This window comes from Melanotaenia boesemani, chromosome 1 (assembly GCF_017639745.1).
Source record: "Melanotaenia boesemani isolate fMelBoe1 chromosome 1, fMelBoe1.pri, whole genome shotgun sequence".
Lineage (NCBI taxonomy): Eukaryota > Metazoa > Chordata > Actinopteri > Atheriniformes > Melanotaeniidae > Melanotaenia > Melanotaenia boesemani.
This window is the reverse complement of record NC_055682.1, coordinates 42,399,158-42,425,138: the sequence shown is the minus strand read 5'-3', so window position 1 is coordinate 42,425,138 and position 25,981 is coordinate 42,399,158. Positions and strand designations below refer to the sequence as shown.

Here is a 25,981-nt window from a genome sequence, read left to right as displayed (position 1 = left end):
CACGAAGACAACTCCAGCCCCACCCGAAGGGCGGCAGAGGAGAGCCCCAGCAAGAGCCCCCCACAGTCTTGGGGCACAGGGCCCAGTGGGCCAAGATCAGGGCAGCCCAAGCGAAGGGCCCAGGGTCCCAAGAGCCCAGAAGCGGCCGCCCCACCCCCCAAAGGCAGAGGGCCCGCAACATGCCTAGGAGGACCAGGCTCCCCCAGACAGCCACCTGGCGTAGGCCAGCACACACCCCGATGTTCCAGCCGCACACCCCGTTAACCAGGGCGCCATCGACCCCCACTCCCCACCTACTCCAATCTGCACCCCATATAACCCCACACTCACACCCTCCCCATCACACAGTCACGTCACACATAACCCACCCACCATGCCCCGTGGGGGACACCCCAGGCGGACCAGAGGACAACGAGCCCAAAGCACCCCCCTCGACCCAGCATCCACAGAGCCAGCAGCTCACCAGTGCAGCCACCCCGGGACCCGGCCCCGGGGCAACCACCTCCCCCCGCTCGCCCCCGGCCACACCCAGGGGGAACAGGGATGTGAGAGGTCCCCAATACCCTCTCCCTCCCCGCTCCTGACTGTTTATGAAGTGTGTGTTGTGTGCAATTAAAATTGAGGGGCAGTGACCGCAATGAGCCGGGAGCCCGACATGCACCACATGCCATGCCCCCCAGGTGTTGTTTGTGTGTTGTGTTGTTTGGTGTCTCGGTGCAATTAAAACTGAGAGGCGAGTTGCCACGGGTGCATCCAAGGAGACCACTGAATGGTCTCCTCCGCTCCACCCCACATGGCTCCACGCCTCCCAACTCCCTACTTGTGTGTGTGTGTGAGACAGAGAGAGTGGGAAGTAAGAGGGGTCTGGGGATGTACGTCCAGAGGGAAGCAAACTTCCCTCCGGATGTTGAGCTTCTAGTGGCATTAGGCACCCCTGCTCCCCAGGAGGCCCCCCAGGGCAAGATAGGCCAGGAGAGGCCGCCCCCAACGACCGGGCCATTCAGGGACCACAGCCAGTGAGCTGTCACCGATCCCAGAAGGTACCCACCGCCCCCCACATGCCTAACGGAGAGTGAGAGGATGGGGACAGCTGCAGACCCACGGCACACCACCCCCAGGCCCGCCCAGGCCCGCCCAGGCCCGCCCAGCCCCCCCACAAGTGCACTTAACCCCGCCCCAACCACACAGAGAAACACATGCACACACCTATTTCCTTGCACACTCCCGCTCATCCTAACACATGCATATCGTGATATGTTAATTAATTAACAAAAGAAACTCTTAACAGTTTGCTTTCCCCTCTTTGTTCTTCAGTATTCAGTGAATCAGCCCTCAGGTGTGTTAGATGCAGCCTTCAATATCATATTCCAGCTTTTTTCTGAGAATCTTTTATCCTCTACTCATCTAATGTCCAGGTCAAGTTGGTGCACTTGAAATGTACAATTCATTCATTAAATATGTTCAAATGTACTACACCAAAGGAAAAATGTATTCTGTGAGAGAAAAATATTACAAATCCGTAAACAGGTCACTAAGACTACAGAAACTCCCAACAGCCTCCCATTAGTTTGATCGTTGAAGCTTCGATAAGGGAGCAATTAGCACTTCTACCTCCTCCTCCTCCCACCGCCTCCTCACTTTAACTTCACTTAGCGCTCCTCACAGCTGTTGAGATCCCCATGATGGCGGAAAGATGCACGGAAAGGACCGATGAAGAGACAGAGGACCTTGAATGGTGAAAAGAAGAGCTGAGAGAATTCAGCTGCCGAGAGAAAAGCAGATTACAGAGGAAACATTTCAATTTCTTTCCTCTTTCTCTCACTGTGCACCCAGCTCTTCTTCTTCTTCTTCTTCTTTATATTTTTGAGCAAACAAATGACTTTGTGTGTTATCAATATGAAAGACAATCTTTTTTCTCCTTCAAAACAGGCAGAACTGAAGACCAAAAAGAGAATGTACAGTCGCACATGAAAATATTACATGTGCCAGTCCTGTTATTACAGACAAGCATATTTAATTTCGAGCGTCTTCCCAGCGCCTCTAAAAACAGCTCTAATCAAGCCCCTGCTAAAAAGGGACAATCTAGACAAAACACAAATGAGCAACTACAGGCCAATATCTAATCTTCCTTTTCTAAGTAAGATAATTAAAAAAAACGTTTTTCATCAACAACTTTTTAACACAAAACTACTACGATGTCTTCCAGTCAAGTTTTAGACAGCACCACAGCACTGAGATGCTCTGACCAAAGTCATTAATGACATATGTTTGAATACAGACAATGGAAAAATGGACCTCAGTGCAGCATTTGATACAGTCGACCACAATATATTACTTAAACAACTGGAGAACTGGGTGGGCCTCTCTGGCGCTACACTGGTTTAAATCTTATTTAGAAAATAGAAAGTGCTTTGTGTCAATAGATAACTTTACATCAGAGCAGACAAAAATTACATGTGGAGTTCCCCAAGGTTCCATCCTGGGGCCTTTTCTGTTTAACATCTGCATGCTCCCACTGGCACAGGTCTTAAAGAAAAACAAAACTAGTTACCATAGCTATGCAGATGACACACAGGTTTATATTACAATGTCACCAGGAGACCAAGGCCCCGTACAGGCTCTTGGTAAATGCATTACAGAGATTAATGACTGGATGCGCCTGACCTTTCTCCAGTTAAACAAAAACAAAACTGAGGTGATTGTTACTCCCTCAAAGTTTAATCAAGCTCAAAATTGTTCTTGGGTTTACACAGGCATTTATTGTAGGACAGTGTCTTCAACGTGACTTTGAATGATCCTTGGTTGTCCCAATTATGCCGTCAGAACTAAGGAAGAAATACAAAGTCAAACTTCAAGAAAAAAAAAGGGCTTACATAAAAAAAAAAAGGAATTCACAAGACATAATAAAAAGCAAACTTTGCCTTCAAATAAAAATTAAGTGGCATCACAATTGCATGACATTTAAATGATGAACCAAATAACAATGAAAAAACAAGTAAAATATTGCACCTCATTGGCCGCATTAACTTCAAGGGAATAAAGATCATATTCACAGCTTCTTCTTGGAAAAAAGGACTTATTTCCATCTTCTTGGAAAACCTTTGTGACTTGTCTCTTTTAGACATCACATGTACAGCGTCTCACGTGGCTCTTGGAGTGCATCAAATTAAACTTATCCCCCGAGCAACAATGTGGACAAGTGGAACAAAAAAATGGTTCCCCCTTTCTTTTATACATTTTTATCCAAATAAATGACATACTATGACATACAATGACATACATACTACATGGATTTACTGAAAAATTAACTACTTATTTATTATTGAACATTTATGAACTACTATTTGTATTTGTTACATTTCTGACTGAATATGAAAAGGATTAGTTGAAAATATGACAGTTGCCTCTAACGGCAGCTACACTCCCACCAATTGTGATTTCCTTTATGAACCTTTGAACTAATTAATTCATTTTCTGAACCGCATAGTTCAACCTATCCCAGCATTAACAGGTGAGAGGCAGGGTACACCCTGGACAGGTCACCAGTCCACACATACACGGGGAGAACATGCAAACTCCACACAGAAAGGTAACCACCCTCAAGGTTCAAACCTCCCCCTGACCGAGATTCAAACCGCCGACCTTCTTGCTGTGAGGCTGCGGTGCTAACCACCACACCACCGTGCAGCCCTTTGAGCTGTGTGTGAGTTTATTCTGCTTCTAATACTGTAACAGTCTTGTGGATAGGTCTATCCAAGTATGTTTGTTTACTGAGTCTCTTTTTAAAGTCATCCATTGCAGAGTCACTGATTAGCAGCTGCACCTTGCGCTCACAGCCATCTTCACTTGGGTACACCGCTGTGACTTCAGCGAGTTTCCACTTGTTTCTGGGTGCTGTGTCATCTTGTATGATCACTATGTCATTGACCTTAGCATTTCTCCTTGTTTTCTGCCATTTTTGTCTTTGCTGTAGACTCAATAAGTATTCTTTCTTCCATCTGTGCCAAAAGTCATTGGCGAAGGTACAGGTCCTCCTTTACAAAGTCTCCTGGTGGTGGTAGTATGATTGACGACTTCATGGTCAAGAGAAGGTTGGGCGTAAGCGGTTGAGGTCTGGTAGGATGGTTGAGGAGATGTGGAGTGATGGGTCTACTGTTTACTATGGCCATCACTTATAAACCATAAAGGTAGGTTCTTAATGATGAACTGTCGAGCATTCGGGAAGACTGATCCAAAATGGAAGTTAACACACTTCTGATTGTACAGATTTGCCTCTCCCAGGCCCCACCTATATGACTGGCAGAGGGAGGATTCATGGCAAACTCGCAGCCTAATTGCTTCAGGCTTTCTTGGTTCATTTCTTTTACTACTTCAAGGAACCCCCGCCTTGCTCCAACAAAGTTGGTGCCTTGGTCTGACTGAAGCCTGCGTACATTTTCGCGTAAAGCTATTAATGTTAAGAAAAGCGTCTGTTGACAGATTGTCAAGTAACTCTATATGTACAAGCACAAACACGTGAACTGGAGTCCATAGTGTTTCAACTCTTTCCTTCTCTCTCTCACATAAAACGGGCCGTAACAATCCATCCTACAATATGTGAAGGGAGGTGTTGTTTCCACCCTCTCACTGGGCAGGTTTGCCATTTTTTGCCCTTCTGTTCCACGTCTGAATTTCCCGCATTTGACACAGTTGTAGATAAAGAATGATACTGCTTGGCTACATCCAAGTATCCAAATGTCATTTGCCCTCAGCTCATTTATTGTCCTTGCTTATGATAGTGATCGACCAGTAAACTGGTGATGTGGCTGGCCTTAAGTAAGATTGCTGGGTGTTTAACATGTGGATGTAGCATGGCTGGCTCTAATCTATCTCCCACTCTGAGAATGCCCTTGTTGTCCAGGAAGGGATTAAGTCGATGGAGTCTACTTGTCTTCACCTTCCAGGAGGTTCACAGAGCAGCAGCAGAATTCACAACAAAGATAACATGCCATGATGCGTTCAGGGTCCTTGCTGTAGTTTTGCTACTACTGACAGCTGTTCTGAGATCAAGCCTGGACCCAGTAGGATTCCTGTGTTAGTAAAATAAGGAATCGAACACGGTCAGTTTGTGGGGTGAATGGATCTAATCTGTTAACTGTACCTTGTATAACTCAGAATACAACAGAGACCAGTGTAAACTTCATAAAGCTGCTGTACTTAATGTTAGATCTCTGTCCAACAAGTCACTGTTAGTTAATGACTTCATCATTTCTCACAGTTTAGATTTTCTTTTTCTGACAGAAACATGGTTAACAGAAGACACAAGTGCTACAGTTCTTAATGAAACAGCACCCCCTCATTTTAGTTTTATGAATAAATGTGGAAACGGGAGGAAAGGGGGAGGAGAAGCTGCCTTATTTAAAGATTCATTCCAGTGTAAAGAGATTTCATTTTAGGATTTTACTTCTTTTGAATATCTTAGTTTTATTTTAAGGGGCATTCCTAAAATCCTATTTCTAATCATCTACAGACGTCCAGGACACTGTGTAAATTTTATTGATGAATTTTCTGAATTATTGTCGGTTATCTCTACTGATTTTAACCATTTCATCATAACTGGGGATTTTAACATTCACATAGATAACATGACGGATGGTGATGTCAAGGAATTTTCTTCCATACTGGATGTTTGGTTTGTGGCAACATGTAAAAGAATCGACCCACATTCGAGGTCACATTCTGGACCTGGTTTTTTCAGGGTGTTAATATTTCTTTTGATGTGGTCACTGACTCGGCCATTTCTGACCAGTTTTGTATTTTGTTTGATTTACTGATCACTCAGAATGTCCAACCAACCTGCTTCTCCGTTAGGAAGAGGTACATTAATGAAAGAACAAGTGCTAAGTTTGTGGAGGCCATAGCTATGTTACCAACAACCAGAGCAGAGTCAGTTGATGGACTCCTGGATCATTTCAATCTGAAAGTCTTGAATGTAATGGATGCTGTTGCACCGATAAGAATCAAGAGCACTTTGAGCAAACAGAAAACACCATGGAGAAACACCACTGTGGTTACCAGCCTAAAAAGAGAAAGCAGAAAAACTGAGCGGAAAAGGCTAAAAAATAAACTTCAAATTTACTATGAGCTGTACAAACAAAGCCTCAGTAACTATAACAATGAGCTGTGAAGGCCAGAGAGCTGCATTTATCTGAAATGATTAACAGGAATGTCAACAATTCTCTGTTTGCTATGATTGAAAAACTTACAAATCCTCCTATACAGATAACAAGCCTTGGATCAAAAGCAACATTAAGCATACTTTGAACTTAAAAAAATATGCGTTTAACACTGGAGATAGAAATGAGGCAAGGATTATACAACACAACCTGAAGAGGACTTTGAGGCGAGCCAGAAGGGACTACAAATTAAGTCTCGAGGGGACACTGCAGAACAATAACACCCGAGAAGTATGGAGGGGTATGAGAGCCATCACTGGCTATAAGGAGAGGGGATGCGTAACATCTGCTACTGAGGATATGGTGGATGAGTTCAACCGCTTTTTTAATAGGTTTGACTCTACACTGGCCCACACATGCCCACCCGATGGCTTTCCTTCCTCCTCCTCCTCCTCCTGTTCCCGTCTACTAGGCGCCTGTCACACCACCACTGCTGCCGGGACTTCCTCCTGCTCTGCTCCACCCAGTGGCTGTGCCACCTCTGCAGCTGTGACCTCCTCCCTCTGCTTGGCTCCACCCAGCGGCTGTCCCGTCTCTGCTGGGGTGACCTCTTCCTGCTCTTCTCTACCAGGTGACTGTTCAACCTTTGCTGCTGGAAACTCCTCCATCTCGGCTCCTCCAGACGGATGCTCCACCTCTGCTGCTACGACTGTCTCCATCTCTGCTCCATCCGGCGGCTGCTCCACCTCGGCGACTGCTGCTACTACGACCTTTTCCTGCTCTGCTCCTCCAGACGGATGCTGTTCTACCTTTGCTGCTACGACCTCCTCCTGCTCGGCTCCACCCCGTGGATGTTCTACTTCTGCTGCTGTGACCTCTTCCTGCTCTGCTCCTCCCGGCGGCTGTTCTGGCTCTGCTGCTGTGACCACCTCCAGCCTTCCTCCACCCAGTAGCGACTACACCTATGCTGAAGTGACCGTTGTCTCTGTAGAGGAAGTGCACATGTACCTGAGAAAGCTTTGTGGCCGGAAGTCTGCTGGCCCTGATGGTATATCACCATGGCTGTTGAAGGAATGTGCATCAGAGTTGGCAGTGCCTTTACAGACTGTATCCTTCAGTCTGGATGTGTCCCTGCCCGGTGGAAAACCTCGTGCCTTGTCCCTGTGCCCAAAGTGGCAAGGCCGGCGGGCCAAAGGACTACAGACCAGTGGCCCTCACATCTGTTATAATGAAGACTTTGGAGAGGCTACTACTCCGACGGCTTAAACCCCAAGTAGAGTGTGCACTAGACCCTCTTCAGTTTGCCTGTCGGGATAATGTGGGGGTGGATGATGCAGTCCTCTATATGCTACACCGGTCTCTTTCCTTCTTGGACAGAGCAGGGGGGTTTGTAAGGCTGATGTTCTTCGACTTTACGAGCGCCTTTGATACCATCCAGCCCCAGTTACTCAGGGGAAAGCTTGTGAGGTTGGGGGTGGATCCTCTTTTTATCATCTGGATACATAGTTATCTCACACGGAGGTCATAGTTTGTTTGGCTGGGAAAGTTTGTCTCACAAACCTTGGAGAGTAATACCGGGGCACCACAGGGGACTGTTCTTTCGCCGTTCTTACACACACTCTACACTGCTAACTTTACATATAGATCTGCAGCGTGCCACGTTCAGAAGTATTCTGACGACACTGCTATTGTGGCATGTGTGAAGAATGGGGACGAGGGCGAGTACAGGGAACTCATTGCTGGATTCACCATGGAGCAGGGACAATGGTCTTATTCTTAATGTAACAAAAACCAAGGAAATGATTATTGATTTTTCCAGGAAGCCCTCTCATCAACCCGTCACCATTAACGGGGAGGACATTGAGGTGGTCAGCACCTGTAAGTATCTGGGTATACACCTTGATCACAAACTGGAATGGTGGAATGCACATTTTTTATCAGTCTGTGGTAGCGAGTGCTGTCTTCTTTGGGATTGTATGCTGGGGCAGCAGTATGACCACAAGGGATGGCAATCGGCTGGACAAGCTGATTAATAAGTGTGTTTCGGTGATGGGAAGGAAAGTGGACTCTGTGGAGCTGTGCTGGTGAGGAAAAATATTAATTCCACACAGTCACACAAGAAAAGTAGTCTGTGTCTAAAACCCGGAAATAATTCCGATATTATATCGCAATTTAATATGGTTGATTTAAAAATCCTACAAGAAACAGTTTGGCATTTGAAATCAACAACATGGTCTCTGGACTCTGGATATGATCCCATCCGACTTTTGAAAAACAGTTTTTACCTCAGTAGAAAGTGGTCTCCTACTTATAGTAAACATCTCACTGGCTGCAGGCATTTTTCCCAAGTCACTAAAGATAGCTTTTATTAAGCCACTCCTAAAGAAAAGGACTCTAGACGCCTCTATAATGAACAACTATAGACCGTCTCTAACCTCTTTTATTTCCAAGATTATTGAAAAAGTTGTATTTCGCCAGCTTCATGACTTTTTAAATGAAAGTGGAAATCTTGATAAATTTCAGTCCGGCTTCCGACCTCATCACAGCACTGAAACAGCTCTGGTCAAAGTGTTAAATGATATTAGGTTGAATACCGATTCTGGTCAAGTATCAGTCCTGGTTCTGGTCTAGTATCAGTCCTGGTTCTGTTGGATCTCAGTGCTGCGTTTGACACTGTAGATCACAGAATCCTGTTGCACAGGCTGGAAAACTGGGTTGGACTTTCTGGAGCGGTCCTTAACTGGTTCAGGTCCTATTTAGAAGGCCGGAGTTATTTTGTTACGATCGGCATGAATCTGAGCAAGTGGCCATGACTTGTGGAGTCCCCCAGGGGTCAGTCCTTGGACCTCTTCTGTTCAACTTGTATATGCTGCCTTTGGGTCAAATATTACAGAACTATAGCATTAGTTATTAAAGTTATGCTGATGACTCTGTCACCAGATGACTGCAGTCCAATAGACTTATTGTGTCAGTGTCTGGAGCAAATAAACACCTGGATGAGGGAGAATTTTCTACAATTAAATGAAGACAAAACTGAGATTATTCTGTTTGGTAGCAAAGAGAAGAGGGTCAGCATTGGTAAACACCTGGAGACTCGGGCTCTTAAAATCACCAACCAAGTTCGTAACCTGGGAGTGTTGATAGACTCAGACCTGACTTTCAGCAGCCACATCAAAGCTTCACTAAGAAGCTTTTTAACAGCTCAGAAACATCAACAGGATTAAAAGTTTAGTCTCCCAGAAAGACCAAGAGAAACTCATCCATGCATTCATCTCCAGTAGACTGGATTACTGTAATGGTCTTTTAACAGGACTTCCTAAAAAGAGCATTAAACATCTGTAGCTCATCCAGAACGCTGCTGCTAGAGTTTTAACCAGGACTAAGAGATCTGAACACATCACACCAGTTTTAACATCTTTACACTGGTTTCCAGTTTATACTGGTGTCCAGTCAGTCACAGAATAGATTTTAAAACCCTTCTGATGGTTTTCATCCCAGAATGGTTTAGGTCCAGAATACATCTGTGATATGTTCAGAGAATATAAACCTAGCAGAGTTCTTAGATCCAAAGACTCTGGTCAACTAGTCCAGACCAGAGTCCAGACTAAACATGGAGAAGCAGCATTTAGCTGTTATGCTGCAAACAAGTGGAACAAATTGCCAGAGGAGATTAAACCAAATGTAGACATTTTTATATCCAGGTTAAAAACTTTTTTTTTTTCTCATGTGTATGCATGAAATTTGCACGGTAACTTTTTTAACTTATCTTGCTTTTAATAATTTTAATGTAATTTATTATTTTATTGTGATTATGTGTTGATGCCTTTTACTATTTCTTAATATCTGTAATGCTTTTGTTTTATGTAAAACACTTTGAATTGTCCTGTACATGAAATGTGCTGTACAAATAAACTACCTTGCCTTGCCTCAGACAACTCTTTTCGCGACTGAAGCTCTTTGATTTCTTTGGAGAAGACTCATCTTTGTACAGTAGCTATGACTGTAAGCTTAGCTTCTTGTCTTTCCTCAAGACTTGTCGCTTCATGGTCTTTGGAGCCAAAGAGAAACGATTAAAGGTCACCACAGAGCTTCAGTCTATACACCTGAAAACCACCAACCAGGCCAGAAATCTGGGTGTAGTGGTGGACTCAGACCCTAACTTTGAAAAAAACATGAAGGGAACCACAAAGTCAGCCTACTATCACCTTAAGAATATATCAAAGGTAAAAGATGTGATGCCTCAGCAGGACCTGGAAAAACTAGTCCAGCTTCCATCTTTAGTCAGCTTGATTATTGTAACAGTGTTTTTACAGGTTCTACCTAAAACATCAGTCAGACACCTGCAGCTGATCCAGAACTCTGCTGCTCCAGTCCTCACTAAGACCAAGAAAGTGGACCACATCAGTCCAGCTCTGAGGTCTTTACACTGGCTGCCTGTTTGTCAGTGGCAGAAACCACTGTGGTCTGTTAGCGAAGACGTGAATCAGCTGTGATCACAGACATTTACTGTTCCTGTGCTCTGGAAATGCAGCGTCACTCTCTACCAAATGCCCCAAAGGCATCATTAGAGGATAATCTGATCTTATATCGTCTTCCCTGCTTCGTTAACCTTTAGGCTGCTGCCTCTGCTGCACACTTTCAGCCAGCAGATGAATCTTTTCTGCTTCAGTAGCTCGGTAATAATCTCTAAGGTCTTTCTCACAATGATTTTGACCTCCTTGTGATGGAGGACAATGTCACTCAGAGAGCACAGACCTCCGCCAACAGCCCACCCAGTACCCCCTATATTTCTAACCTTTTGGATCACCAGATCCAGAATATCACCTTGATCCGGGTCAAATGACTCTGGGTGTTTTTAATGAGTTAGACAGTGGTCCAGATTACCTGCAAAATCTAACCACCTGTCCTTTATTCCATTTCTGACATTTCCTGAACATTTAATCAAAATCCACCCATAACCTTTTGAGTGATGTTGCTGACAGACGGTACCATTTAGAAAACTGTAAAACAGAGCTCTTAATATGGTGAGATTTCCTGAACATCTAGAATTAGGGGTGCCAACTCAGAAGTGAAAATAAGGGACGACAGCCACAGCTCCCGAGGGCCATGACCACCAAGACTCGACTACCGTGGGGTGGTGAACCCGCAGCAGTGGTGTGTTTTATTTTGTGCCAGTGTTTTTAGTAAAAGGGTGATCAAAAAAACAATTAGTTGTACTTAAAGCTTAAACTGTTTTATTACCAATGAACACATTGATTGTTGTGCAACATTATTGCATATTAAGTGCTGTTAATTAGGCTCCATAAAGCTGTAATAACATGCATCCCTATTTAACATACAAGTGGAAATATATAACAAAACACCATATGCACACAACTTAGTTACTGCACAGTCACTTAACTTAGTTAAAGAGATACTGTATTATCTGGCAGTTCTGTTTGGGTGGAGTGTGCATTGATGAATTTTTAAAATAAAAACTAAATACATTGAGAACTTAATGTAACCATTAAAGTTAAGTTATATTTTTGTTAGGAAGCACTAGCTCCTTCCTGCATTTTGTTATTCTTGTGTGCAAAGGTGAATCATGGGCACCTAACATTCACTGTTTTTTTTTCTTGTTTATATCATTTCCTGTCAAAGTGTTGTTCTTCTAAGTGAAGAATTTGTCATTGTTCAATGAGGAGGCCTGTCTACCATGGAGCTTTCTTACAGATTGTATGTGTGTAGGTGCGTTCTCAGTCTTAATTGAATAATTGAATGGATGTAATGAGAAGTTGAAGGGAAAGGATTGTACTAAATATGTTTGATTTTCTAAAATTCTGTTTTGAATTGTTCCTGTGTATACTGCTGACTTAAGCTCATGAGCACATAAGAATATGTTTCAGGATCATGATGTTTTGTTAATGAGCTTGTTACCTTATTTTTCAGAAGTCTGCTGTGATAGGTCTGTTGGAATTGAGAGGGTGGGGCCTTGGGTAATAAATAGGAAGTGCTGCCAAGCAGACTGGTTGGACTGGCCAGAGGGATGAAGTTTGTTTGGTGTGCAGAATGGCCAAATAAATTGTGGTTTTTTTCCCATACCAAATGAAAATGGATTTATTCTCCCCATGCTCACACATCGTCTTGCCACAATTTTAAAAATAAACGGTTTATCTGAACAACATTTATTTATTATCTGTTAATTCATTAGTCTGACTTTTTCTTTAAATGGACATATAAATAATATTTATAATAGCTAATATACTGTATATTAAATAAATGATCATTCATTCAACTTTAACAAACTCATCCTCATAAATTCCGGACATGATGTCCTACACCGGATCAGTCCCAGGAGATGATGGGGATGAAGAACTGGGGCAACGACGCTCTAGACAGCCCACCGAGCACCACTGAAAACACGCCACACATTTTACAGTTTGTCTTGTAAACATCTCCAACGCTGTCCAGCTAAGCTGACAGTGTTTTCGCTTTCGAGGACGTGGTGGAGGATCTAGAATTTAGACAAGTGAGAAACATCTTAAAAGAAGTGGTTATACACTCATTCCAACTAAAGCCTGACCAATATGGAATTTTTGAGGCAGAATCTTATGTTTGATAGAGAGAAATTCTGATAACTGGTTAATCAGCTAATTAATTTAAAAAATACATATGAATGAAATAAGTTGGATTTTATTTATTTTAATTTAAATTTGTATTGTGATTTTTTCTTTCTGTGGATCATTAATACAGCCACCAGTTGTACTGATGAATTTATCTTTAGATTTAGAACATAGGTGTATTCTATATGGAAGCAATATAATGATACACATTTTCTCTTCTCCATTGTTTTCTTGGCCATGAAGTCATGACTCATATGAACCAAAAACCAGAGACACTTTTCTCAGATGTTAAACATGTTGTCTTTAACAGAGCTGCATTTTAAACATAATGGTCCCAGATTGTCTGAAACTCATGTTCCTCCACAACACCACAGTGAGCCGCTGCTACAGCCTGATTCCCGTTCTAGGATTTTCTGACCAGTAAAACTAGGACAGAGAGTAATGTTCATCATTTTAACTTTCCTCCTTTCTGCTTCACATCGCTCCTCCATGCAGCTGATGGAGGGATGAACCTCGTTCCGGACTAATTTTCTACACTTAGCTTATTTCTGCAGTGACTTACTGGCTTTTAGGCTATTAGCTAACGCTATGCTAGGCTGGGATAACCACAGCGATGTTTTTGCTAACATAAACCGACAGGCAGGAACTTAAGCTAGGTTTGCACAAGTTTAGAAATGCAACGTAATTTAAAAGCATGAGCGACGCAGTGAAGCACAGGTCGCTATCATCACACATGGCAAACAGAGTTAAACTGGAACTGGAGACATGCCGCTCTGCCCACCCTGTAGTGCTGCCTGGCTGTAGCTACTGCTGTAGTTACTGACATCATTCTGCATGACTCCTGCACTTGACAACATTTCCTGTTTTAGGAATAATTAAGAATACATCAGCAATTAATGGGCAAAACTCCGGCCAATCATGATTATTTTGAAAAGGGCTATTGTTGGCAGATTTAATCAGCCGGCTGATAACTGGTCGGGCTCTACAGTTCAAGCCTAGATACTTATTATTTCAGGAAACCTTAAGTGTGATTATATTGGACATTTCACTGGATTGTAGTCTAAATCTTCTCTATTTAAGTTTTTTTTTTTTTTACTTATATTAAGAAAGCTAATTTTCTGAGTTTATCAACTGTCTCAAGCATCTGAAAGGCAAATCTTTGGATTTTTAGATTTGTTCTGTAAAAACAGAGACAAACTAAAGGGCTATAGACCTATAGACCCATGCAGTTTGGGCTAGTTTGATCTAATAGTTGACATGTGACCTGGAACTTTAATGGTGAATCCAAGTACATTTGGCTGAGGCTGTTTATGTAGATCAGGGGTGGACAACTTTGGTCCTCGAGAGCCACAATCCTGCAGGTTTTCCATGCATCCCTGCACTGACTCACCTGATGCAGATCCATATAAGCTGTTGGATCCATTTGATTTGAGTCAGGTGTGTTGGTGCAGGGGTGCATGGAAAACCTGCAGGATTGTGGCTTTTGAGGACCGACGTTGTCCACCCCTGATGTAGATCATGACCTAAATGAATGAGTCCAGTAGCACGTTTCCAGCAGAAAGTACGTTTTCTGTTTTTTGTACCAAATATGGGACGTGGATGCATTTAAAGACTGGAAATGTCCTCTGTTATTATTGGAGGGAAGTACACAATAAACAGCTTCCTTATACCCAACAAAGCACTAAAAGATACAAAGAGACAAAGAGATAAAGAAAAGAGAAAAGAAAAACTTCTCATATGCTTTTAGAAAACGGGCTTGATAAGCATGCGGGGGGACGGAGGGGGTGGGGGGTCTAGGCTGTATATTTTGGATGAAACGTCTAGTAATGAGCTCATTAGAAGTCTTTCCATGGAATGTGCTTTACAAATAAACTTGCCTCGCCTTATTTTTTCTTTTGTATTTTTTCTTTTTGATGAGATGAGATAAAGGAATTCTATCCAATACATACAGATGATGAGAATGAAATAAAGCAGGGCTTAAAGTAAAAAAAATCCTGAGCCTGAACCTTTGTCCGGGGAGCGGAGGTGGATTAGATTTGATGCATACACACTACAGGCAAACAACTTGTTGTCATTGTGCTTTCAGGGCATAAGATGACCTACAGTTTAAATGTGAATTTTAGAAAGTAAAGGTAATAATAATATAAGGACATGTGAAACTCAGTCAGGCTAATTAATTTAAATTATTCATTTAGCAATAATTTAATTTAGTAAAGGGCCATTTATACAAAAAAAAACAGTTACGGAGCAACAGTGAACTTTGGTAACATTTTAATTTTAAATTTCAACATTTCCATTGTTTTTGTTCAAAACAATATTAAATTAGGTTATAGAAAATACAAAAGAAACAAATGCAATTTAATACACTAAACTACAAGTCAAGTGACAATATGTCTAAATTAACAAAGAAAGTGCTTTAACGAATTTATTAACCCTGCAGATGAAGACGCGCTGTAATCAGAAACGATATCCAGGCTTGTTGCTGCTTCACTGTTCAGGTTTCATGTTTGTCTCATGATTGTTTACTGAAAGTATGTAAAGTCCAGTAAGGACATGATTTGTGTGTTCATTTACAAAGTTTAATTTCCACTGATGTTCATGACTTATTTTATTTATTAGAGTACATTTCTTGTTAATAAAATGCAGAATCTACATTAAAGTGGTCTGATATCAATCAAGAGTTATACTGTGCACATTACTGGCCAAGTCGTACCTTACACCACCTCTTATTCTTTTAAAGTAGAATTTGGTCCCAGAATAATCGTTTTAACATATCAATAGCTGATCATGGGCCCTGTAATTGTCAATAAAACAAAAAATGTTGCTTGAAATGGCTCCAGTTTGTTCAGATGAGACATATTTTACAGATGAATGACCATCAACTTCCTTGCATTAAAACTAAAACTGAGACGCTGCCAAAAACAACACTGGGTGGGGGGTCAAGGCAACGGTGCTGCAGCGATCAGGCTGCCTGTGGCGCGCCATCTAGGGAACTGGGACGATGCAGCTAGTCTTCCACTGCAATACGGCTCTTTGTAGATGAAGTCCAAAAGTTGAAAATGACCTGCATGACCTCAAGTTGATTTGATTTAACTTTACTTTAATATTTAAAATAGTAAAGTTACACATCAGCAGACTTTTACATCAAACTGTTTATGGCATCTTCTTGACCAGGACTCCCTGGAAGAAGAGATGTTCAATCTTATTGGGACTTTCCTGGCTAAAATAAAATCAAGTAAAATAAAACAAAATGGTAATTAAAGTAAAATAATTAAATACATAATTATATATATGTGTATATATTTATTTTATTTAAATTTTTTAAAGCACAACTAAAGGATACAGATAAATTGGGGAAAGAACTAGTCTGACTTCATGCTTTATTAGCCAGAGGTTGTAAAGACAGAGATGCAGCGTTAGGGAATCCTCGTTCCAGTATCAGTCTCTGCCATGCAATGGTTCAGTATGCTCAACGGACGGTGGTAACGCAAAGCAACGAACTGAGAACAGTCTTTTCAGTGGGGCTGAAATACATGTGAGATTAGTTTAGGTCAGTGCTGTAAGTCTGAAGATTTTTCCTTTGGCTTTGTTGTTCCTCTTGACATAAACGAAACATGACTTGGTTGGTCTGCCTCCCCAGCCTTGAGGAGGACCTCAGCTGTGCGAGTCCTCTGCCCTCAGGATGCCGAAAACTAAGTCTGTTTTTTTTTTGGGTGTTTTTTACCTCTCACTGTTTTCATCTTCTCTGACTCCTCTGTGAAAAGGACTGGTAAAGCGTCTCCTCTTATACCCTCATTCACATTCCCTCATTCCTAGTAATACTTTATTCATTCCTAGGACTACTTTAATCATTCCTAGTAATACTTTAATCATTTCTACACTCTTAGAAAAAAGGGTTCCAAAAGGGTTCTCTGTGAAGGGCAGAGGTTCTACCCAGAACCATTTGTGTCTGAAAATCCCTTTTTCATTGAAAGGGTCCATCAAGGGTTCTATGTATGAATAAGGGTTTCTACAGAAACCCCTTAAATCAGAGAACCTTCTTTTGGGAGAAAAAGTTCTTCAAGGCCTCGTGAAAGTGTGGATGTTAGGAAATCATCACCCTCAAATATTCATGTTTTAAAAAACATTTTTAATGCTTGTGTCTGGAATGCTCTCATCAATTCATTTTACTGATTCTAACAAAGTCTGAAATTTCATGTCTTGTCATAGACTACGTAGGTAAATGTATTGCATTTAGCGAAACAGTGTTCCAAGACTGGCTTTGGAACCCCGATCTCCATGACAGACAACTGTGCCGACCAGTCAGGTGAAGAGTTAAACCGTGAGGCTGACTTCCAGCACCATTTTTACAATAGAGCCAATCAGCAGCCACAGTGTAGATGGACAGGATGCACAACGAAGCTCGCCCAGGAGGCAGCATTTTAGGGGTTTGCTTCTGCCAGTTAGCCTGCACTTCAGCTGCTCTCTTAAACAAGATTTTATTTGAACATAAACTTTTTAGTATTGATTATTTATCATTTTATGTTTTGTATAAAACAACACAAACAATAAGATGTTTATAATAGTTTCCACATTGTGTAGTGTAATAATAATGATTTGCAAAGAAAACTGAGCATGTGTTTCTGTCAGAAGAGGCAGTGGTAGACAGCTAGGTAATTCATCTGGTGTAGTAATTATGTCTTGTATGGATGCTACTACTCCTGTAGGTGCTAGAGCTTCTGCCATGTGGTAGATCATACAGTATCTCATTAACTAGGTTAACTGAGGCAATAACTAAGTTGTGTGCATATGGCACATTGTTATAAAATTTCCTCATTGTATGTTAAATAGAGATGCATGTAATTACGGCTTTATTAAAAAAATAAAGAATGAATGCATTTCATGCTTTAAGTATCGATCACTCCTTCACTTAAAAAACTCAGGCACAAAATACAACATACCACATACCAGGTGTCCCACCTCATGGGAGTCGGGCCCATGGTGGCCATGGCCATGAGGAGCGGTGGTGGGTTTATTTTCAGTTCTGGAAGGTGGCAACCCTAACCAGGATGTCTTCTAAAAACTGAGTACTGTTATGCTAACCAAGGGAAGAGAGATCAGTGAGGAAGAAATATTAGATGATCAGAAACAAACTAAACTGGAAAGTTTTAAAGATGATTAAAATAAACACCATAAAACTAAAGAACAGCTTCCCAGCTGGAGCTCCACGACCCAGATAGCGGGCATGTTTGGGACAAATCGGGGCTACCTGGCTCAGTTACGGCATGGTGTTGGGTGGGCCAGAAGTGGATCAGATGCCACTTTTTAACCTGGCTTGGATTATAGCAAGTCTCCTGTGGGCCATATGTGGTCCAAATGCATGGTTGTGTACATTTATGTCTCCCATGAACGAGTTCAAAGTTCAGCTCATTCAGTTTAAAATGAATAGTTCAAAATTTTACTTTGAACTGGTTCAAAGTTCAGTTCATTGTTTTAACTTACGAGTGGAAATGAAAGTCTAAACCCTAACTGGCTAACTAACCTGTTGCTGGAAAGTCAGACCCCTGAAAGATGCAGGCAGTGTGATCTGGGTGGTTTATGGCTGTTGGCAGAGGGTTTGCCTTGGTTTTGTTTTAATGCTGAGAATTTGCAAAAATCCTTTCAAACTGGGCAGATGCTTCAACTCCACATCTCTACAAATTAGAAGTCGATGAAGCTGATGTTCTAATTTGCTTTTAAATGCAGGCAGACATAACCTGCATAGAAATGGTAGATTCTTACTGTTGGAATCTTCTGTAGCCAGTAGGTAATATTCCTATTAGTAATTATGAGCACACTAAGCATGACGCAGCTTCTCTCCTTTCACCTCCACTTTCCATTTTCGAGCAGGACTGCACCAACGTTGCTGAGTAGCATTGTCGGTTTGTAATGTCAGAGTGTGCAATGCATGGTGGGTAACGTAGCGTGAAGTCGGTGTAGTGCTGATGAAAATGTAGGCAGTGACTCTTACAGGACCTCACATAATAATAAAGTTCACAACATTTACAAATGTGTTGCATTCAGTTTCTTTCTTTCTCTCTGTCTTTCTTTCTTTCTTTCTTTCTTTCTTTCTTTCTGTCTTTCTTTCTTTCTTTCTTTCTTTCTCTCTTTCTTCTTTCTTTCTTTCCTTCTTTCTTTCTTTCTCTCTCTCTTTCCTTCTTTCTTTCTCTCTTTCTTTCTTTCTCTCTTTTTTCTTTCTTTCTTTCCTTCTTTCTTTCTCTCTCTCTTTCTTTCTCTCTTTCTTTCCTTCTTTCTCTCTCTCTCTTTTTTCTTTCTTTCTTTCTTTCTCTCTTTCTCTCTTTTTTCTTTCTTTCTTTCCTTCTTTCTTTCTCTCTCTCTTTCTTTCTCTCTTTCTTTCCTTCTTTCTCTCTCTCTTTCTTTCTCTTTCTTTCCTTCTTTCTCTCTCTCTCTTTTTTCTTTCTTTCTTTCTTTCTCTCTTTCTCTCTTTTTTCTTTCTTTCTTTCTTTCCTTCTTTCTTTCTTTCCTTCTTTGTTTCTCTCTTTCTTTCCTTCTTTCTTTCTCTCTTTCTTTCCTTCTTTCTTTCTCTCTTTCTTTCCTTCTTTCTTTCTCTCTCTCTTTCTTTCTCTCTTTCTTTCCTTCTTTCCTTTTTTCTTTCTTTCTCTCTTTCTTTCTTTCTTTCCTTTTTTCTTTCTTTCTCTCTTTCTTTCTTTCTTTCTTTCCTTCTTTCTTTCTCTCTTTCTTTCCTTCTTTCTCTCTCTCTCTTTTTTCTTTCTTTCTTTCTTTCTTTCTTTCTCTCTTTCTCTCTTTTTTCTTTCTTTCTTTCCTTCTTTCTTTCTTTCCTTCTTTCTTTCTCTCTCTCTTTCTTTCTCTCTTTCTTTCCTTCTTTCTTTCTCTCTTTCTTTCTCTCTTTCTTTCCTTCTTTCCTTCTTTATTTCTTTCTCTCTTTCTTTCTTTCTTTCCTTCTTTCTTTCTCTCTTTCTTTCTTTCTTTCTCTCTCTCTTTCTCTCTTTCTTGTTGTTGTTGTCTTGGTTATTTTTTAGGAACTCCTGATGATTGTCTGCTTAGTTTACCTGTAAAAGCTGTAGGAAATTCTCTCTTGTGTTTCTGTACAGGTGTAGCAGCTGCTTGTCTGCTGTTAGTTTGGATTGGAGCTTGTTGCTTCTATCTACTAGATCTTTCTCTCTTCCTTTTTTCTACTTTCCTTTTTACTTGTCTCCATTTCTGTCCTTTTTTTTGTCTTTCTTCTGTCCCCTCCAGTCAGGCCTGGCAAGATTACACAAATTCCACAATACAAAATATACACGATAAAACAATATATTTATACAAATTAAGAAATAAAAAATGTGATTATCAAGAGGAACCTTATACCCATAAAGTTCCTCTTGACAGAGCAAATTTGTTCCACATAACACAATAGCCAGACCATCATTCTGCCGCCACCATGCTGAGCAAGACAAGTAAAAAATAAATGAATAAATAAATAAATTTTCTGAGCTACAAGTGGTCCTAATACAGGAAGCCTTCCTGGACATACATTATGTAATGGTGATCTTGTGACTGAGTTTTGGCAGCTACACTCACGTCTAGTCAAAGCCGTCAGTCAAGGCTACATTTGGGTCAAATGTTTTTTGCTATCTGGGGAGCAACTAAATGCAAAATCCAGGTTGTGGGATGTTTTTCCATATAACTTCTGAAACCAGTGATGCAGCATTAATGGACATCTTCTGGTATGATGGTGACTGTTTGGCTTTGCCGCTGCCGGCAGTATTCTGTCTTGCAAAGCTGCGATACTGCTGTTTTTTGCAATACTGTTATTGCTTAGTTCCACTAAAGTTTTGGTTAAACAACAGCACTCGCTGTCTAAAGCGCTGTTGTAAAAAAGCCGAGCGTTTATGGAATTTAACTGGTTTGCATGTCCACCTGCTTTACTTGAAGGATCTCCTGGCTTCCTTTAATGATGCTGTTAGAGATGCAAGGGCTGCCTACGTCTCAAATTTAATCTCAAAAAGTCATGGTAAACCTAAAGTGTTATTTAACACCATTAATAAATTAATTACTCCTACTGCTCCTGCTGTCTTCATTGCTTCAAATGAGGGTTGTGAAAAATTCCTAGCCTTTTTTTCTGAAAAAGTCAAAATGGTGAGAAGCTCTACGTCTCCATCAGCTGTGTTACTGTCTGTTCCCAGCCCAGCTCGGCCTGTGATTATAGATAAATTTTCACCTGTTTCTATAGCAGAGCTTCCAGCTGCTTTAGAGACACACCATATCCTGGATCATTTTCAGCCTGGCTTTCGCAGGGCTCACCCCACTGAAACAGCCCTGCTCAGAGTCTCCAATGACCTCCTGATGCAGAGCGGTGCTCGTCATACCCAGCAGGTCCCTGAGATCAAGTGATGAAGGTCTGCTGGTTGTTAAGCCAACACGGCTGAAAACTAAAGGTGACAGAGCCTTCACAGCAGAGGCTCCTTCCCTCTGGACCTCCTTCCTCTCAGCCTGAGATCTGAGGACTCCATGATCTCTTTTAAAAAGCAGCTAAAAACGCATCTTTTTAAACTTGCTTTTACTTAGTTTAATTCGTTTTTATGTTCTCTGTATTATTGTGTTATTTTGTGTTCTGTGTTTCATTGTTAAACACTTTGTGATTTTTATCTTGAAAGGTGCTATATAAATAAACATTTACTTATTTATTTATTTACTTACTTAATAATAGAAGAGAAACTCCCCATCATGCTGACTGGACCTTGGTGTATAACATGGACAAGCCAACCAGAGAAGGAAGGTTTGAGCTGACAAAGTGAAGCATGGATGAACACACTTACCCCGAGCTTTCGGCTGCGCATGCGTACATAGCCCTGCTTGACAATGTCATTGAAGTTGGAGGCCATCTTTGGAGGTTGGTCAACCGACTGGCCACAGCTGTGGAGACCATCCAGATGGTTTTTCCCACCCTCCGCCAGACCTTTGTTCTCCTCTCCTGCTTCTCGACAGATTCCAGCTTCTCCTTACCTCCAGTCTTTGTCTCGCCTGTTTCCACTATGTGCTCTTGTTTTAAGTTTTCTTTTCTTTCATGGAGCTCCAAACATACCAATCTTTTCTCTTTTTATGGCTTTTTCCATTTTTTTGAGTCTATCACTCCTCTTGCTTTGTCCTCTTTAACTCAGACAGTTCTTCTCTCATCATCTTCTTTGGCTAACAAATGGAAAGACAAAGGGAGACAAGGAGAGGTAGAAATGGATATGTGTATACATTATTCATCGAAGAACGAGAAACACAACATTATCATCCATTATTGATGCTGGTGGCAAATACACTTTACTCTGAGGGCAAATATGCAGGATGTCTGCAACCAGAAGCTCATTTACTGTGTGGATCCATCATTGTGTAGGTGAATGAATTAGAGTAAATCCATCCACCCAATGTTGGCTGATCATGTATCTGTGAAAAGTATGCAGTATGCAGAGGGAAGCAGTGTGGTCCTAGGAATGAGTAAAATAGCCCTATATACAGTATAGGTATTAGGGATGCACCAATACAATATTTTTAAAAACCGAATACAAGTACAATTACTTACTGAATACCGATATGACTACTAATAAATCCCATTACAGTTCACTGGTAAGGCATGTGAACCAGATGCAAAGACTGAGTGGTCAATGTGTGACATATCATATGATTAATCCTGCAGCATCGTCTACATGTAAGGCTGGAAAACTGCCAGAATCTTTATAAATAAGGAGGATAAAGTGGTTTTGGTGGATTCTGTCCACCACCATGACGTAGCACCTACATGCCCAAAATAAGGTTAATTCACCGACATAATGCCAAATTCAGATTTTTTATATGGCTTATGGCATGAGTAATAACTTTGCTATAAGGTTGCATTTGCCAACATGGGCGTCGGCCCTGGACTTTTCATCTGGTTTACTGTTGTTTTAGTGGTTTGTGTGTTAATGTATTTTTTTTAAATGCACTAAATTGTACAAGTTCTCCCACTTAAAAAGATGAGAGAGGCCTGTACTTTTCTTCATAGGTATACCTCAACTATGAGACACAAAATGAGAAAAAAAATCCAGAAAATCACATACATACATGGCAATAGTGGAGTCTGACTGTTTGAGGTTGTGGACAGGTGTCTTTCATATTGGTAACAAGTTCAAACAGGTGCCATTAATACAGGTAACAAGTGGAGGACAGAGAGCCTCTTAAAGAAGAAGTTACAGGTCAGTATATATTAGTGCTGGGCAACTAATACAATTTTTAATCACGATTAATCGCATGACATGTTGCGATTAATTGCGATTTTAATTGCATTGTTACGTGCAAAATGTCTCTGTCCTTTAAAAGAAGGCCTACTGCTATATACAGCAAATGCAGTAAATTTTGATTTACAAACACGGCATCAGGGGTCTCCAACCTGCGGCTCTGGGGCTGCAAGTGGCTTTCTGGACCTTCCACAATGCCTCTAAATATGTGGCTAAATATTTTTTAAATCTATTTTTCTTATTGTTAGGTTGGAAACTATGGACTTTTTTTTTTTTTTTTTTTTAACTTTACATAATTTTCTACAAATATTTACATCTCTTAGAAGAAAGTCTGTCTATCCCCTTTTTATAAAGGTTTATGTTTTTATTTATTTTAAAACGTAAAAATGGAAATAAAATGTGGTTCTTCAAAAGTAACAAATATCCTATGGTGGCTCTTCGTTAAAAATATGTATTAAGCTGCCTTTTTGAAAAGTCTTGTAACACTTGCAGCTCTAAAGGAGTTTTATTTAGCTGGCTGAGGTAAAAATGGTTATTTGGATTGGAAATATATATATTATATATATATATATATATATGTATATGGTAGCTCAGTGCGGCTGGCTCAATGCCACACACATGGATCATGGAATGCTTGGTGATGCATAACATCAACAGGACTCTAAGAGCCTTCATTGCAAACTCAACGCGGCAGTTGAAGACCACCCTTGAGACCAACTGCAAGCCAATTGCACAAGTGTCCATCAAGTGTGGCATATACCAAGGAGATGCCCTGTCCCCTGTGCTGTTCTGCTTAGGTCTGAACCCCCTCAGCCAAATAATCACCAAGACTGGCTATGGATACCGACTCAGGAATGGGTCCACCATCAGTCACCTCCTCTACATGGATGACATCAAGCTGTACGCCAAGAGCGAGTGCGACATTGACTCACAACCAGGATCTACAACAATGACATCGGAATGTCATTCCGACTTGAGACGTGTGGGTGGATGGTGACAAACAGAGGGAGGGTAGTCCATACAGAAGGGGTCTCACTCTCAGACGGCAGAATAGCAGACATTGAGGACAGCTACAAGTACCTTGGAATCCCACAAGCAAATGGCAACCTCGAAACAGGCTACAAGAAAAGCAGCCACAGCCAAATACCTCCAACGAGTAAGGCAAATCCTAAGGAGTCAGCTCAATGGCAAGAACAAGGTCTGGTCAATTAACAGCTATGCCCTGCCGGTCATCAGATACCCTGCAGGGATAATAAGCTGGCCAAAGAAAGAGATTCAGACCACAGATGTGAAAACACGAAAGCTCCAGACCATGCATGGAGGGTTCCACCCCAAATCCAGCACCCTGAGACTGTACAACGCAAGGAAGGAGGCAGAGGACTAGTGAGTGTCAGAACCACTATCCAGGACGAAACGTCCAACATCCTTGAATACATCAGGAAAATGGCCTCGATGGATGAAGTGCTCGGTGAATGTCTCAGGCAGTGGAAACAGATCTTGTGGTGATGAAGGAACCATCATAGGAGGAAAAGGACCTCCTTGGTATGCCACCAACAGATAACTGAAGTGGCTGACATCGAGAAATCCTACCAATGGCTAGAACGGGCTGGACTGAGAGACAGTAGACAGGAGCAGGCCTTGAGCACCAGAACAATAGAGGCCCAGATCTACCATACAAGACAAGACCTAAGGTGTAGACTGTGCAAAGAGGCCCCTGAGACAATCCAGCACATACACTACTATTCAAAAGTTTGGGGTCACTTCCCTATTGAATCCCATGGCAAGGTGACCCCAAACTTTTGAACGGTAGTGTAACTGCAGGGTGTAAGATGCTGGCAGGGAAAGCTTACAAGGAGCGTCATAACCAAGTGGCTGGTATAGCCAGGAACATCGGTGCGGAGTACATACTGGAAGCCCTGAGGTCAAGGTGGGAAACACCTCCGAAGGTGGCAGAGAATAACCAAGCTAAGATCCTGTGGGACTTCCAGATCCAGACCGACAAAATGGTAATGGCAAACCAGCCGGACATTGTGGTGATGGGCAAACAGCAGAGGAAAGCCGTTGTGGTTGACATCGCATCGTGATCCTTCTCATTGGGGACAGGCAGGTGGCCAGTGAACCTAAACTTCTATCAGGAGGAAGACTCCTGGGCCTGAGAGGCTATATGGACAAAATACCAACTATTCTTCAGACAGCCGCATGCAATTCAAGGCTCCTCAAGCGGCTAGATGAGCTAACACTGTGGGCAAAAAATGAAAATCAAACCCTCCAAATCCCAGAGTCTGTCAATAAGGAGAGGAGCAAGAAACGACAGAATAGTGTTAGTTGATGGAGGAGAAAAGCATCCTCTGCTGGCAGAGCAACCCTTTAGAAGTCTTGATAGACAGTGTACATCAAACAGACAGATGGGGAGGGTGGTCCAGAAGCACCTGATCGAAGGGCTTTCAAAGATCAACAGCAGCCAGCTTACTCAGACGTTGAGGGCAAAGGAAGTATATGTCTGTAAGAGCCATTTTGGATATTGTTAATTTGCCCAGTGGGTGGCACTAGTTAATTGATAGATAGTTCCTACCTATATGGTGCTATCAGGTGACAGGTGTTGCTGTACGGCGGGAGCAAACAAGTTTTTGACCACTATTGCTATCACTGCTTGTATTGTTTGACATGATTATTGGAATTTACGTTTGAGATGGATCTGTACTGCGGATTATTGCCAAGAAAATGACATCTCGTTTAGATGATGAATAAACCTTAAGCAAAGAAAAATTATGAAGTTTGGATACGTTTTCATTCGTCAGTAGTGACATGGCAAGTGCGTCAGTGCCCGTGCAAACAGCGCCTCAGCGGCTTTAAGTGTAGCTTTATTCTATTCTACAGTCATTTAGCAGACACTTTTATCCAAAGCGACTTACATTTGAGAGTAAGAACAACACAAGCTGCTTTAGCCGCTTTAACGTCCATACAGGGTGAAAGTGGAGGGGCT

At 41.6% G+C, this 25,981-nt stretch overlaps 1 protein-coding gene across 2 annotated transcripts in view; it reads right to left on the bottom strand.

The window, feature by feature from the left end:
- The window catches only part of dok4 (docking protein 4), an 85,874-nt gene that overhangs the window by 32,673 nt on the left and 27,220 nt on the right, over positions 1-25,981 (bottom strand). For both annotated transcript variants that reach the window (XM_041989605.1, XM_041989531.1), the window contains exon 2: positions 21,556-21,925. In XM_041989605.1, coding sequence (XP_041845539.1) covers positions 21,556-21,621 — 66 coding nt within the window. In that variant the 5' untranslated portion in view covers positions 21,622-21,925. The remainder of the gene's footprint in view (positions 1-21,555; positions 21,926-25,981) is intronic.